Source organism: Panthera leo, chromosome A1 (assembly GCF_018350215.1).
Source record: "Panthera leo isolate Ple1 chromosome A1, P.leo_Ple1_pat1.1, whole genome shotgun sequence".
NCBI lineage: Eukaryota > Metazoa > Chordata > Mammalia > Carnivora > Felidae > Panthera > Panthera leo.
The window spans coordinates 33,722,342-33,739,788 of record NC_056679.1 but is presented as its reverse complement, the minus strand read 5'-3'; the positions used below and the strand labels follow the sequence as shown (position 1 = coordinate 33,739,788).

At 33.4% G+C, this 17,447-nt stretch overlaps 1 protein-coding gene across 6 annotated transcripts in view; it reads right to left on the bottom strand.

Annotated features, from left to right (window-relative positions):
- Positions 1-17,447, bottom strand: part of PCDH17 (protocadherin 17) — a 98,736-nt gene that overhangs the window by 53,160 nt on the left and 28,129 nt on the right. For 4 of the 6 annotated variants that reach the window (XM_042927383.1, XM_042927399.1, XM_042927390.1 and 1 more), the window contains 2 exons: positions 9,801-9,859; positions 9,495-9,667 (listed from right to left, as the gene is read on the bottom strand). In XM_042927383.1, coding sequence (XP_042783317.1) covers positions 9,495-9,667; positions 9,801-9,859 — 232 coding nt within the window. Of the gene's footprint in view, positions 1-2,807; positions 2,897-9,494; positions 9,668-9,800; positions 9,860-17,447 lie in introns of those variants that run through there. The other 2 variants (XM_042927411.1, XM_042927418.1) reach the window with 2 other exon arrangements.

Here is a 17,447-nt window from a genome sequence, read left to right as displayed (position 1 = left end):
TCTTAGCTAAAATTTCATCTCTAGTATGAAGTCTTCATTGAATAATTATCAATATTCTATCCTCTTTTTGAAACTCTCAGACCCTTTCATTTACACCTAATCAATAGCACATTATTTTCTACATTTTATTATATTTAGTACATGTTTCACTTCCTTTACTAGACTACCAGTTCTGTGAAAATGGATTTTGTGAGTCTTGGGAGAGTTCACTTGACTATTTCATCATCATTTGAATGTAAGCTCAGTGTGAATGAATGTTTGTTTTGCTTACTATTCAATCCTCAACACCTGGGGGAGCGCTTGGCACATACCAGAAACCCAAGGAATATTTGTTGAGTAAATATACAACATAGCAATTAAGATAGTGCCATATATACAATGATACTATAGAAAGTGTTACTGAATTACATTAAAAATTCAGAATGTTTGATTCCAAGTGAATGTTCCTTCTTTCAAAGCAAGTGAGCTCCAGAAGTTATACATTTATCCCAGTAGTGCCAGGTCACCTGTTTGGGATTTTACTCTGAGCTTGTTTGTTCACTCATAAAACAACTTTCTCAGTATCATCCTGTTTTTAACAGAAACAGTATTATCTAACTTTACTTAATGTATTGATTTAATTTGGCTCTCAATGATATTTGGTTGGAAATAAAGTCTAAAAACTCTAGGTTTTAGTCATAAAACTCATCCATGACGTCTCCAGATTTTGGATTGTCACAAACATACTGAACATGTTTCTTGGCAGGTGGAACCATTATTGAACTTTCTCCCTTCCCAACTTCTAAATGCTGCAGGATTCTGTCCTGGATCCTTTTTTCCCAATAATCCTGGATTCTAGTCTCCTGGATTCTTTTCTCCCAATGACGTATTTCATCAATGTACATACTTCACGCATGATCCTATGTCCATAGGACTGTCCAAGTTTATACCTCCAAACTTCTATTCTGATTGCGAAATTATATTTTCCAGTTGCCTGTTCTGATATTCACCTTAAACTCTTTTTTACTTCCCAAATATTTTCCCCGTGGTGACCTCACCCTGTCTTTTCCACTTTAGTAAACTGAACTTAGTCACCCAAGTCATGATTCTCAGACTCATTATGGTATCACGTTCTACACTGCCTCTCTATTTTCTAAAAATTCTCTGGTTAGCTGAAGTTTTTTTTGTTTCATTTCTGTTTAGTCCTAGCATCTTTTTTTTTTTTTTTCTATCATCTTTAAATGGTGAAGTTTTTTTAGTAAGTTGATTTCAACATACAAATCAGTATTGTTAATTTAGAGAAAATGCTGAAACTTTCAAATATTTGTGTGTTATTTAATATATATGGTATAAATTACACAAAAAGAGACTTAAATAATTCAAGGTATAGTCCATTTATTTGGGTATTAAATGATTTTTTTTCCTTTAGGAACCATTATCTCAAAATCAATTTCAAGTGAATAATAAGCAATTTTTTTATAATCATAAAAGTACTGTCATATTCTAAAAAGTTTTTAATCTTTCACTTAATTCCATTCCTGCTACCTCTTTACTACTCTGGGTCTCATTTTCCTTGTCTTACATTACTTCCTCAGCTTCCTAAGTGTATCCCTGTCTCCCCAGGCATTGACAGAAAATAATGTCTCTAAAATGAGACTTTGGGAGGGCTTGGGTGGCTCAGTCGGTTGGGCCTCTGACTTTTGATTTTGGCTCAGGTCATAATCTCAGGGTCGTGGATTGAGCCCCACGTCCAGCTCTGTGCAGAGCATGGAGCCTGCTTCTTTCTCTCTCTTCCTCTGCCCCTGTTTCCTGCGCGTGCTCTCTCTATTTCTAAAGAAATAAAAAAATAATATAAAAATAAAATGAGACTTTGCACTGTTGCCACCTGAACCCCCAATGGCTCCCTGTCAGTTGTCCCATCACTGGGGTTCTCACAACCTCTCGGTCTCATTTGCCCCATTTTTCATCTCACACCTCCCTACTCACATGCATCCAACAGCAACTTGCCATACATTACTCCATCTGTGTTTCTTAGAGTGCCCTCTTATCCTCCCTCCCCAAACAGGTAAACATTTTCTGAATGAACCAGTCAACTCAAATGTCTCCTTCCCCAGGAGTTTTCTTTGATCCCCTTAAATCTCAGCTGGGTTTTCTTTCTCATGACTCCATGCATACTCAGGGCATGGCTTACTACACCAACCCCAGAGCTTATACGTCCAATTCTCTCACTAGAGTGTGAGCTCCTGCAGAACCCAGCCTGTGCATTAGTTCGTCTTTGCATCCCTGGCACAGTTGTTCATTAAAAGAAAAAAAAAAATAAGTGATTAAATAAATCTCTCCTTGGAACCATCATCCCTCGGTGCACTGAGACAATATCAGGGACTCACAATTACAAGTGTAGATATTGTGCCTAGATGAGAAATATATACGTCCTTATGCTTGGTGACAAATAACACAATAGTGTCACTGTCTACATCTGGTATGATACATCTTTTTGACTTTTTGGAGCTTCTATTCAATACATTTATTCAATGTATATATAATATATATTTATATACTTACATGTTAAATATTTACTCAATATACATGAAAGAATCGAGAATTAAGCTCTCAGGCATAACTGCTTACATCTTCAGATTTATAAAAAAATGAAGTGTTTTGACAAACCTGAAGTACCTGCTTGGAGACGCTGAAGTCTCTCTATCATGAATTACAGGAATGGCATGAAGGATACAAAGAACTCAAGACCAGCAAACGATAAACCTAGAACTAGCACTATCTCTGCCTCTAACTTTAAGACTCATTGAATCTGTTTTCTTACTTATAAAACAGGGGAATTATGCTTCAAGGATTCAAGGAATCTTCCTACCCTAACGTTTCCTCATATGGTTTTCAAAAGAACGGAGAACCTGCAATACTAGAACATGGGTTTAAAGTGAAATAATGGAAAATTTCTTGAAGAAGCTTAAGACCTATCAACATTAGTTTGTCACAATTCTTAATTAACAGATGAACTAATAACCATGCTTGATTGTCATAGTTTATCGTTTATGTCATACTCTTATTTTCATAGAAATGTACATAATATTAATATAGAATTTTATTTGTAAAAATGAAAAAAAAGTCCTTATTAAAAACCACACAAAAACCAAAATCCTCTAGTTGTATCCCAGTGTTTGAAAGAAACAATAATTCTAAGGCTGGGAAGGGTTCCCCTGCCCCAAGGCAAAATGAGATTCTAAAAGTTTGGGAACTACTGTCCCAACATTCCCCATTTGGAGTGTTTTAGCAAAAGTCATTACTAAAAGCAAGATAACCTAAAAATCACATTGAATCTATAGTAAATCATGCAACACTTGTTAGGGAGGCTTTATGATGAGAACAAATGTGAGGGTGATAAAATCTCTCTATTTTCATGATACCAGCTGCTGGATTCTAGAAACAGATGTTTGCACACGAGAAAGAGATGTCATTGAAACTTTTAAAGTTAGGTGAACTATGGGACATTTGCAAAGTTTGGTAATCAAAAATGAACTTAAGCTGCTCATAGTTTGGGGAATATTTTATCCAGTAAAATCTAAAGCCAGATGAATTCTGAAAGTCCTAAGACAGCACAAGAGGGGGAAAAAGTTGACATTAAGGTGCTCTTAAATGCAGCCGAATACAAACTTAGATGGCTTGATATAATAAGAATTCTTGGCAAATAATACAATTTCTTAAATGCCACACATTTGAATCATAAAAGCAGCAGTGCCTTTAAAAATTCGTAAGTGATTTCTTCCTGGTATTAAATAGTCAACTGTTCCTTTTGCTTTCCCCACTCCCCATCCCTCTATATGGCAGTGATTTTCCATTTCCTTCATAAGACAAATTGATATTAATAAGTTTACAGCAGCATTTCTTTTTAAAAGTATTTTCAGAGATTGTGAGGATGGACGTCGTCATCACCTCTGTGTCCTTACTTGTGTAGAAGCAATTTGCTGATGCGTGTTATGGGAAGGTCTGGGAAGAGACATCGACTGATTGGAAGGGTCACAGCTGCAGTAACCATAGGTGCAGAATAGAAAGCAGAACGGAAGCTTGAGAATATAAAAGTACTATCCAAGTACGGTCCTATTGCTGGTCAGTTCTAGGGGCAATTGCAAAGTAGGTCAAGTTTGCGTTCAGTGTCCTAATCCTTTCTCAATAACTCCCTTCCAAACCCTGTATGTATGGCTCCACCCCTACTCTGGTGGACAAGAGCTTCACCTTGTGTTCTCCCATTTCCCTATTATTTCTTCCTTAAGTTGTTCCTCCATGGTAAAGTATAGGTTGTAGAAACCTTAAACTGTTTCCTTTCCAAACATAATTAGAAATATGGTGAAATTGCAGTCATTATGCAGTAAATTAGGGAGGGCGATGTTGAAAGAGTAGGGTTCAGAGCCTCGCCAAACTCTGAAATCACATAAAAAATACTGCAGTCTTTAAACTAGCTTAATCCTGTTTTAAATATGGGGCCCACAAGCAAAATTCAAACAGTGACTTGAAAAAAACAAAACAAACAAACAAAAAAATCCATTAGCTTTAGTTTTTGTAGTTTTCCAGAATGTCCTCTGGGAAGAGGGAAGGCAACCCTTAAGAATGTAATTTAGTTTTAAAACTGAATTCACTGGAGCAAACCTAGCTTATTTTGTATTTCTATTATTCTCAACTTTCTATTGATTTTATTTTTATTAGATTTTAATCAGGGATTCTATTCTGAAATGTTTTGAACCCAGAATGTAATTTAAGAAGTCAGATTTTCTAGCAGAAGAGAGAGGACAGAGGAGGCACAGAATTGAATAGGAAAAAAAAAAAAAAAAAGAAAGAAAGAAAGAAATTATAAGGCAATTAAATAAAAGGAGAAATGAGAAAGAACTTGAATGAAGCAACTTCTAAGGATCAGAAAAGTCCTGGAATCCAGTTACAGAGGAAGGGATGGACAGTTGGCCACCTAACAGGGCATTAGCTTCCCTCACAGTGATGCTTCTACTGCTGTCCCTAGCAAAGGTTGTCAACACAGGGTGCAATGCTATTCCACTAGCTTCTGGCTTAAATTCACGAACTTGGTTTCAGTCAACTATAAAGATAGCAGAAGACTGATTACCCTTGAAAACTTGAGAACAGTCACTGAGTTATCAATAAAGAGCTCAAAGAAATCACCAGACAGCATTTATGAAAACTGCACATTTATTATTTGGGAATCAAGAGAGACTACTGAATGTTAGGGAAAGTTTACTAAATGTTGTTAAAGAAGAAAGAGTTATTGCTCACAATCAAAATACTTTACCAGACTGCTGTAATGGACAGAAACTCCAAAGTACAGATGTTTTCTGAAAGAAGTCAAACTGGATTGCTTTATCTACCTACCTATCTACCTAGGTAGATACCTACCTACCTACCTACCTACCTATAATATTGGACAAAGGGAGTATGGAGAAAATCTAAGTGACAAATAGACTGGCAGGGCACAAAGATGCAATCAAATAGAAAGAAACTAAGTACATTCTTTGAGAATTTGTTTTAGTCCCACTGAGAGAAACTAAAACCACCTCTTTCTATTAGAGGATTTAACATAAAATCCTTAAGGCTATTCCCCAGCTGTCGTGCTATCCAGCACGCCTTCAATTAACTACTGAACTCTTTCAAATATTTTTGCTAAAATAATGAGCAACACATACTACTGGCGTGTATTTGGGACGACTAAACCGATGGTAGCAATAAACATAATTATCAGGAATAGAACAAATGGAAAAAGTCTGCACAAAAGAGAAGAAAAAGTAATATTTGAACTAATAATAGAAGATCTCAAAGGCCTAAATCATTTGCAAAGGAAAACCATTATTAGTAGAAAGTTCCATTGAAAATGTGAAGATTATTTTTGGAATTAATTCTAATTTCTAAGCTAAAGAAATATTTTGAGTTAGAAATAGAACATCATTTTTCTTACTAGAGAAAATTTAAACAAGGAAAGAAATCAAATAAGCTAATACAAAAACTATAAAATATAATATGTTATTGATTATTTTAACTGAAACGTGTTAAGGCACTACTACAAATTTTTAGAAAGAAAAAAAGACTCATAAATGGATTTCTTTCTGTTTAGTGTTTGGTTTCTTTCTCCTAAGAGAAAATTTACTTTTGATTCTTAGGAGATTTCTGAAGGTATTAAAGATTAGGGTTTAATATTTGAAATCTGACATGAGATAATTGCTTAAATACGGCTGTCATCATCTTTCATCTGTAAAGAAAATTATTCTTTATGGGTGTGCATTGAATTAATTTGGCTTTGCTTCTCTTGACGCTTTTCAAATAAATTAACAGAGTACATTGACCAAGACAATGGCTGATGGCTTCTTCAAACATTTTAAAATTATTTCTGAGTAAACTGTTCATTATGTGAATAGTATAAAGCATTGGGTAAGAGGGTGGGCTCTGAAGGCATGTCATTTTATTTCTAATGTTGACTTCACTGCTTATAACTGCAGAACACTGACAACATTTCTTAATATCTGTTAAATGTGAGAGTAGCAATACTTCCTTATCTATAAATGCAATGAAAACTAAATAGGATAATAAGTTTTAAGTACTGCATAATTCATTCAATGCATATGAGCTATTCTTATATTCTCCCATAAGGTTTGCATACATGAACTCAGGTTTTAACTTATTCTTCAATGTTTATTTGATATCTAGTCATAGCAGTGAATCAGAATGTCTGAGTAAATTCTCCCATTTGGAGACAAAGTTGTGTAGAAAAGACACAAGTTTTAGCTATATCTAGATGTAGCATAAAATTCCAACCTGCTGAGCAGATTAATATATTTTCTATACGTTCAGTTTTCTTGTAAGTGAGACAAAAATGATTAAGCATTTTAGAGTTTTCAGGTTAAATAAGATAACAATGAAATGGAGCTAACACAGTTTACAGTAAATGGTAAGAACTCAGTAAATGCTAGTCTCCTTCTCTGAATCTATACAGGTAGATAGATAAGTATAAACATGGATAGATGGAAGAAAGAAAGAAAGAAAGAAAGAAAGAAAGAAAGAAAGAAGAAAAAGAATGGAAGGAAGGAAGGAAGGAAGGAAGGAAAGAATGAAAGGAGGGAGGAAGGGAGGAAGGAAGGAGGGAGGAAGGAAGGCAAAAAGGAAGGAAAGAAGAAAACAAAAAAGATGATATAGATGATGGAAAGAAATCGGGAGACTGAAGGTGAAAAATGGAAACAGATGAGAGAGACAGAGAGGGAGAGCTTCCCCATCTCTACTAGTTACATACAGTTTCTTGAAGGCAAGCTCTAAGTCAAATTTATTTTTGATGTTCCTGAAGAAACTAACTTTCCTCAAGTATTGAAAGGATTTAATAGAGATTTATTAAATACATGAACTAATACATTAATCAGTCAATCAGTCACTGAAATACTATTTTATCTAATCCTCCAAAATCATGTTTTAAAGTAGAGGTCCGTATTTCTTCTATAATTCATAGATTCATAATAACTTTCCCATATTTATTAAGAAAGATGTGTGGAAACTACTTGTTTTCCAGGACACATTTGTATTAACATTCTCACTCTTACACTAGCAATTATTTTATGTAGAATGTTATTTACAATATATACCAAATATATGCTCTTCTAAGAATGGCCTACTTTTTTAAGGTATTATCTTCTAATATCAAAATTGAAAAAACAGATTTTCAGTATAAATTACATCTTTAGGCATAAATAAAACCACTTCCATTTTCTATAGGGGCCTTTGCTCTTTCCCATCAAATATATTGCTCAGTTGGATGAAAATAATTTAAAGAGTTAATGTGAACAGCATATAAACTTTTCTTTGATTAACAAAGTTTCTCATGAAATATGATAATAAATGCAAACTCTTTACTTACTCTATGCAGCTTTGCAAAAAGTAGCCAATGTATTATCCATCAATCACTTTATTACACACAAAGACGAGTCTATGTTAGGTTCTGTATTCACATATCAAGATGCAACAACCCACTACTTAAAATTTGTCTAAAAAATTCACATATTATAATATGACATAGTTAAAACCCATCAAGATCATTTAAGTCACTTTAAGTAAACATTCAAATTTGTAGGAACTATGAATATTCTATAAATATTCAATTCAATATTCAATTGTAATTCAATTGAATTACAATTCAATTACTATAAAACACAATATTGCATTGTTGGACAAAAAGTTGCTATGGTGTATATGGCAGTTATGACTTATCAAAAAAGGCTTTTTTGGAGGCCAATCTTAAAATTAATTCAGCATGTTGTATTCAGTGCAGAAATATAAATTATATTTTATTGAACATATGTATTTATTTCTGTATTACATATATATTATTATGAACCTATGTATTTATTTCTGTATTGAATTGACATATGTGTGAATGTGTTTGTATTAAAATGAATTTTAATTTTAGATTAGAGAAATTAATAATATCTATTGACACATACGTAATATGTCAGGCCTCACTACAGGCAAAAGGTTACTTTCTATGAATTGACAATCAATAAGTGAATTAGAAGAATAAATGACTGATGTTCACAAAGTTTAAATGTAGTTTCTCCCTAAAAAACTGAAATAATAAATATTAGATATATTTAAATACTATTATACTTTGAAAACTAGTATTAACTAACATAATACGTACTTGCAATTCTGAAACCCGAATTATACAAGTTTTCTTCATTTTTTATAATTAGACATAAAAACCTATTCACATTGCCTAAGTCTTATATGTCAGAGTAGCTTAATTCTCTGGGTGAATCATTAGCAAATATTTCATTGTGCTTGAAACAATAAAAGCATCAAAACTAATAAAAAGGCATATCAAATGGATAAATTGAAGATAGGCTTTTAGAAAACATTTGTATTATTAGGAAGTATTTCTTTTTTATCTCTATCAGGGTAAACAAGTACATATTTATTTGACACCCATGCACATTTAGATGTAAATGAAAAAAAGGAGCCAAAATTTTGGCTTGCTGTCATTTAACTCTTGAAAAACTACTTTGAGGCTAAAATGCACGTTAAAAATAAACAAACTCTGCTAAGAGCTATACAATTCCAACCAGGTTTTCATTTTACCTAAACGTGGTGAATTTACTAAATTTGATCTTGTAAGTTAGTATATTAGAATGTGCATATCTAGCCAACATATGCCCTGCTTTCCTTGCTAATGAAACACAAAATGGGAAAGGTTGGGGAATGTCTGTAAAGCTAAGAACAATCTGGTGACTTTGGTCAAGTTTGTCATTTTAAGATGGATACAGACTAATATCCATGGCCTTCCTTTTTCTGTTGTTCCTGAGGTGTTGAATATTTGCTTTCTGTCTGGGACAAGCTCGGGATCTGCTGTTTCTTTGATATATTATCAATGGTCCGTTCCACCGTGATAAACTGCGACTCTAGTACTAATAGGTTTATAATGATTGCTTAAGCTTTACACGTCGTAAGCATTGGAAGGCTTCACTCACCTTGTTCAAGTGGTTGGCTTTTAGTTGAAGTAGTTTTCATCTTGAGTGCCTCCCTAACAGACATGTCACAGCAGGAGCCTTTGTTAGTGTCTTGGTCACTGTCAGCCTGATCACTGTCCCCGTGCCCACTGTCTCTCAGGCTGGCTCTTTCTGGGTCCTTAAACGTGGAGCTACTGAAATACATATAAAGAAAAAGAAGAGAAAGTGTTGTCTCTACAAGTTTGAATCTGAAGTGTAGTCTCTTGCAAAGCAATTTTGACACGAATGCAAATGGGGAAGCCGAGAAAGTTATTTAATAGGCCTTACCTTTGAACAAACTGCTGCCTGCTGCCCATGTAATTGGGCTCTGCGGGAAAATTGTCTGTCTGCGAAAGAGAAGGAAAAAAATACGTATAGTTGTACACTGGACAAATCTCCTGCAGAGCAACAAGATTTCCTAGTGGAAAAATGATTAATAATTCAAAAATTCCCTTAATCTTCAGATTTGTAAATTTTAATTAAATTGGAAATTGCTGACATGTAATTATGTACTCAGAACAATTAAATGATTCCGGTCCACAAATTACCTGTTAAAGTAAACAATGAGCCTGTCATAACTGGCATTCTCTGTTCCTACCAGGATGGATAACACTGTCTGCGTTGTTTCATTACCTAGATATTAAGATTGAACACTTGTGGGAGGAGTGAAAAAATGACCTAATTTCTCCATATTAAAAGTGTGAATTATTTAATAATACTCATTTTTAAACATAATTGCATCATCTGCTGGGATTCTACACCCTCCATGTAGCATCACTTAAAGTCATCCACTCCTCAATTAAGAGATGCAGGGCCTTTCCTTCAAATTTTGCCAATAACAATTACAAGCATGGAACATATGGTTGAACTCCTCTCTATAATTCATTCTCATCTACATTCCTATCATGGCATTGAACTCAAACTATACAGTGGAAAGGGGTATTACCGCTGGTTATCGAAAACAAAGTGAAATAAAAATAAGAAATAAAATGTCACTTAAAATATTGAGAGTAAAGACGTTGAGAAACCAGGCTTGTTTTTGTGGTTGTTTTTACTGCTTCCAAACTGATGTGGAGGTCTGCCAAAAAGAACTGAATTCTCCTTGTATCATGGAACAGAGTCTTTTGGGAGAAAGAGACTAGATCTTTCATAGATCTCCCTATACTGTACATTCATACACATCACTTCTTCTTGCAGCTGACTCGGTGACAAAGGTTCTCCTGTTTTCAGCATCACTTCATATCACACCATTGTGCCCTGAAGCAGCTATGGATTCATACAAGATCATCCAGCATGTAAGTATCAGTGACACAGGAGCATGCGATTCATGAAGAAGAGGGCTCAAGGTAAGGCTGAACGTAGTGCAATATGTGTTTCCATATAAATAAAGCTAAATTAAACTAACAGTACTCTTTTTTCTTCCCATGAAATAATTTTAATTATGTGGCTTTTGGGAACTATTTATTATTGGGGGGAAAGGACATGTTAAGAGTAATAGCTTAAAATACTAAGTTTCACTGTCTGTTAAAAGCTTGGGGACAGGAAATAGCCTCATAAATTTCTGAATCTATAATCTTTTGTCGGTGCTCAAATGACCTTTATCAAAATGCAAAGATGAAGGTAAACAAGGTCAATGCATTTCTCACTTCTAATCTGCTTTAACTAGCATTTGGTAGCAGACATTTTTCATTAACATGTTTTATTAGTGTTTACGTTCTGTGAAGCACCTTAATTTTTGTTTCCATAATGGCAAACTATCAGTTTTTAAGGGTGACAATCTTCTAGTAAAAATAATAGCGGAAAACAACACTGGGGCAAAAATGTTTGCAACAGAATTTTGCTAATTTTTAAAACTATAGTTATTTAGAAACTCCACATTTTAGCTTAATAAAATCAAGTTCCTCTTTTGAATTGGTCAAAAACATGTATGCAACCTATTATTGTTGTCGGTTACAGACTAGGCCATGAGTATCTTAGAACACTTCGGAAAAACAGAATCCTGAGTATTACGGAGAGAGTAAAATATAAAATCAAAGTAGAAACTCTAGTTAGAAAACATAAGTGCTATTGTAAGTAACTTTGTGATTGTAATGGCTTTAGTTAGGTGGAGCATCACAGGATAGGATCCCTATTCAGTTAAACACAGGGAAACAGACAAGGAAACTTTCCTTCCATTGTTCTACTAGGGAGAGTATCTAAAAGTGTTTGCCTATTGTTAAAGTTCTAAACAGCTCTGATAAAATAAAAGACTTGAACTAAGAAATAGAATACGTTTTCCCACCGAATGAAGAGCTATTTTTAAATTATGTGTGTGTGCACGTGCACATGTGCATATGTATGTTTGTACGATGTCTGTTTGCATGGATGCATCAGAGTGTTTGATGACCACTGAGCGATGGTGTTGCTACCAAATGTTATTTTGATGAAAATCGAAAAACGAGAGGAAGTCATAAGAGAAGGGATTTTAGAAGGAGAAGAAACAGGAGAAAAATATAATTACAGAGAAAGGCAAGAGAAAAGTAGAGAGGAGAAAGAGAGAAACAAAAAGATACATATACGCAGGAGGAGGAATGACATGGAGAGAGGTAAAAAGGAATGTAAAAAAGAAAGAGAAAGAAAGAAAGAAAGAAAGAAAGATTGGTTTATCGTTATAGAATTTCACAAAATACAATTGTTAAAAATCTGCAGCTTAATCAGTAGCAGAGTATCAGAAGTTTACTAATAGTGCCTGCATTTATCCACTAAATACGTAGAAGCCTGAAAGATTGTGTGTGTGTTTATGATTACCATAATGAAATAGCCATTTGGCCTTTAACAAACATATAACTAACTCACTATAAAAACCACACTGGTTTTAATATAGAAAATAACATTTTCATTATCCAGGCTCCAAGGGTGTCAGAAAACTCATTTAAAATAATCTGAATATAAAATAACTGTATTTGCATAGGAAAATGAAAATAGACCCAAAACAAAAGCCATATGTACCACAGCATCATTTAATTTAGAAATGGAAGGGTTTTAAGATATTTCCCGATAATGTACTCTAAAAAATTCGTTCTACCTTGCATATCTATAAATCTTAACTTTCAAGTCTAAGAAGAACGTAAAACTTGAGGTCAGACACTTGTAGTTTTTTAGGACTCATCAGAGTTATTAAACATGAATATTTATATCTTTGAAAATTGTATCCTCTTCCATACAAACTAATCATAAACACTAATGTTTTCCCTTCAAATTCAACTGGAACGCAGTGACTTTTAACTATTACTTTTAAACATATAATTCGTTTATTATTTTGTAAAAGTACTCGGAATTGGTGGGTAGTTACAGAAACTTCCAAGATAGACACTTTAAAAACTTTAGAATGTGATCATCTTTTTAATCTAGTTCAGTCTGGAATACAAAGACAGAAGTTTGGCCATTTTTTACTGATTATTTGCTCATAAGAAAACAGATCTGAACTATCTTATAAAACTGAGTCCATTCTCCTAGTTTCATTTTTTTGTTCATTTCTTGTTTTTTTGTTTGATGAAAACTTAGTATTCATTACTTTCCTTTGTACTGAAAACACAAATAAGCAAGTAATCAATTAAACTAACATACAAAGTGGATAAGTCTGCATGATATGAAGGGTTTCTTTGATTACTTGCCTTTATGCATTTCTCCAGGAGTACTCAGCAAATTGTAGTCAATTTATAAGTGACATTCAAAGTCAGAATTTTTATCAGGAGTACTCAATAATAAGCTATTTCTCAGGTATATCTGAAGATATATTTACATACTCTACAATTTGCTTCTTCTGTTATAACTCTAGAAAACAAATCATGATTTAAAAAAGCATCTATGAGAAAGACCAAAAGAAGGCACCTACTGAAACTAAACCACGTTGGCTCAAATTGGGTAACTTCTTTATTTGTTGAAGTAGATTAATTTGATATGACCACTTACATATGCCTAAAGAAGTTGATTGAAAGTGGATAGTAAAAGGAGTCAAATAGATTATTTTTTACTAGTAAATAGTAAAAATAGCAATTCTTAAAATGTATCAAGCATTTGACATAAGTCAACATCTATGAATGATAAAAATTCTCAGCAAAGGCAGAAAGAGAGGGAAACTTCTTCAACTGTATAAAGAGCATCTACCAAAAAACAAACAAACAAACAAACAAAAAACATGTATAACTAATATTATATTTACCAGTGAAAGACTGAAAGTTTTCACTCTTGCTTTCACCACTTTTATTCACCATTGAGCTAAAAGACCCATTAAGTTCAACAAGGCAAGAAAAATAAATAAAAGATAAATTAAAAAGGAAGGGGAAATTTCTCAGTTACTATACTCGCAGATAATATTACTGTTTAGGCAGGAAATAAAAAGGAATTAAAAAAAAACAAATTGGAAACAAAACTTCTTAGAACCAATAAATAAGGTTGCCGTATTCAAGGTCATCACACAAAAATCAATTATATTTCAATATTCTAGCAATGAACTATTGAAAACCAAACTTTCAAAAGCAATCCATTTATCATAGTTCCCTACGAATCAAATGCTTAGAAAAAAATATTTTCAATAACAAGTACAGAATCTGTGCCCTGAAAATTACAAAAATTGATGAAATAAATCAAAGAAGATCTAAATAAATGAAGAAATATATTGCATTTATGGAGTGGAAGACTCAGCAAGGTAAAGCTGTCAATGTTCCTCAAATAATCTATACATGTAATATAACAACATTCAGATTTACAGCATGATTCCCTGTAAATACAGACAAGGATTCTAAAATTCATAATGGAAAGCAAAGTGACTATAATAGCCAAAAAAAATTTTGAAAAAGAAGAATAAAGTTGAGGGAATCACACTATCTATTTTAAGAGTTATTATGAAGCTGCACTAATCAAGACAGTGTAGTACTGTAGACAGAAAAGACACATAGATCAATAGAACAGAGAAGACTGTCCATAAGTAGCCCACAGAAATACGGCCAATTGATTTTTGACACAGTTTCAAAAGGCAATTCGATAGATAATTCAATAGAAATGAACCTTAAACTACACCTCTCTCCCTCTCTTTCTGTGTGTGTGTGTGTGTGTGTGTGTGTGTGTGTGTGTGTGTGTGTTATACATATGTATGGATGTATACATATATATAATGTATGTATGTATCAAATGTATGTATCAAAATGGACCACACCTCTAAATATAAATGTAAACCTGTACATTTAAGAAAACCTAGCAGAAAACCTTTGTGACTTGGCAATATGCAGAGTTCTTAGACATGATACCAAAAGCATAATCCATAGCCAAAAAAAAAAAAAAAAAAAAAAAAAAAAATCCAGACTGATGCAGCCATTTGGGATTTACTTTAAAGCAATGTAAACTATGTTCACACAAAGATTTGAAAGATTTGTACATAAGTATTTACAGGAGCCCTCTTTGTCAAAACTGGAATCAGCCCATATATCTTTCAATAGGTGAATAGATAAACAGACTGTGGTACATGCATACATTGGACAACTATTTAGCAATAAAAAAAAAACAAAAAAAAAAAAACTAGTGACGCAACAACTTAGATGCACCTCGAAAGCATTTTGGTGATTGAAGGAAGCCACTCATAGAAAATTTCACCCTGTATAATTTCATTTATAAAACTTTTCAAAAAACCAAAAACTATGATGACATAGAACAGATCAGTGAATGGCAAGTTTTAAAACTGCCTAGGGAGATACAGCATGAAGATTTTCAACTCCTGAACTGTTTACTAGCCTGATTGTGGTGGCGGTTTCATGAAGCTTTTATATGTACATGATTAAAAATACATGGAACTTTACATTCAAAAAAAGTTCATTACTATATGCTCAAAAAGTTAATTCGAAAATTAAATCTAAGGTGATATCTGCCTGTCATATATGCTGAAGATCCTTCTGCCTCACAGAGAATTATAAAACTATAAGCTCTTTTACTAAGTTTCTTCAATAAGGAGTGTTTCTGAACTTTTAAAAAATTATACAAAGCCAACTTATAAAATCTATGTAGAAATTCCGTATTCATTTGGACAGACTACGAATGGATTCAGGATATAAAGATCTATTCAGCCACACTAGCAAACGCAAGCAACAGCTCTGTAAGACAGTCACCTTAATATGAATTATTTAGCTAAATTTTCATTTCTTTCAAAGATGTTTTCCTTGTGTGCAGTTCCTGTTTACCCAACCATAACATAAATACTTCAAACGAAGTTTGCAGACACAATTTATTGCAAAGGGACGGCTTTTCTTTCTGTAAAAATAGGTCCCACACCCAACCTGGAGCTTGAACTCATGACCTTGAGGTCAAGAGTTGCATGCTTTACCGAATAAGCCAGCTAGACTCCCCAACAAAGGAATGGCTTTTTATTTCAATGCAGGAAACAAACAAGGCTATATTGCGAAGAATGGGGATCCATCCTCAGAAACGGTGAGTTGTTTTTGTTTTTGTTTTTAAGAAAATACCTTGTGTATTGATTCTACATTTGGGAGTGAACAGAATATATTTGTAAAGAGTGTAAACACATTGAATATGAAATGATTAGCATCTAAGATATACCAAAGTGTATTAAAATACCTTCAAAATAGTTTTACAACTTTGGTGGTAAAATTAGGATATACTATTTAAAAGATGTTGTTTTATACTTTATATAAGATAATATATGAAAATTTCTTAGTTATCTAATACAATTCCATTATAACTTTTACATTTTTTTAAGTCCTGCATGCAGCACTGTAATACTCATGAAATAATGATAACTGGAGGAAAGTCTGAGCAATTTTAAAACAATATTTGGATTTCTAGGAAATGAGACAACTATGGATAAGAAAATTAAAGACATCATCATTTTGAATCTCATTTCTAATTAACTTCTAAGAAAGAAAACATCAGAAAACTATTTTCAAAGGTATCCCTGCAAAAGGAAGAGAAAAAAAAAATAATTCAATCATTAAGAAAGTGGATTGTATGGTTTAGTCTTTCTCATCACAGATGCTATTTCAGTAAATTCTGGAATTCAATCTGTGATTAATCCAATCACTATGTGATAAATATGTCCACAATACCTTGGTGCTAATTTGCCAGTGTTCTCTTATATTTCCCATTACAGACTCATGGGGCAGTCAGGAAATTTCCTATGGAGAGAACAATTTTTGACAAAACAAACAGCTCTCGCATTTCCAGAATCATTGGTGTGGAAATGTAGGAGGCAGTGCTTTATAAACTGCTGGCATCCTTGCTATTCTTTTACCTTTCTATGTCTGTTTCTTTACCAGAAAGGAGACCTTTGAGACAGAGGCTCAGTGGGTAAATTCATTCCACAAACATACGTTTAGCTCAGACCTGAGGCAATATAAAAATTCCAGCAGTCAACAATATAAAATTCACAATTGCTGAGACCCAATCAAGAATTATAAGGTCTGCAACAAGTTAAGAAAATATAACCCACGGCTGGGAGAAAAATCAATCGATGAAAACAGATCCTGGCATGAAAGAGATGATGGAATTAACCAACAAGAATCTTAAATATTAGAATATTAAAAATATGGTCAAGAACGTAAAAGCCTGGCTTTGAGAGCAAGTGCCTTCTTAAAATTTGAGCCCTAAGTACCTCCCTTGTATCATTTTCATCTTGGGCACGAAGGAGAGAAGTAGATGATATAGAAAAGACCCAAATGGAACTTCTAAAAATGAAAACTACAACATTTGAAATTAAAAATACACTGAATAGGACCCACAGCAGATTAGACACTGAGAAGGAAAAGACGCAGCATTTTGTACCAGGTTCTAAAAGCGTATTTGCCTCAGTGTCTTGATAAATTTGTAATATATTTATGTCGAATACAAGAAGACTCTCCCAAAGGTTGCGATACAAATATGAAGAAAGGTTTCATTCTAGAGGTATTGACT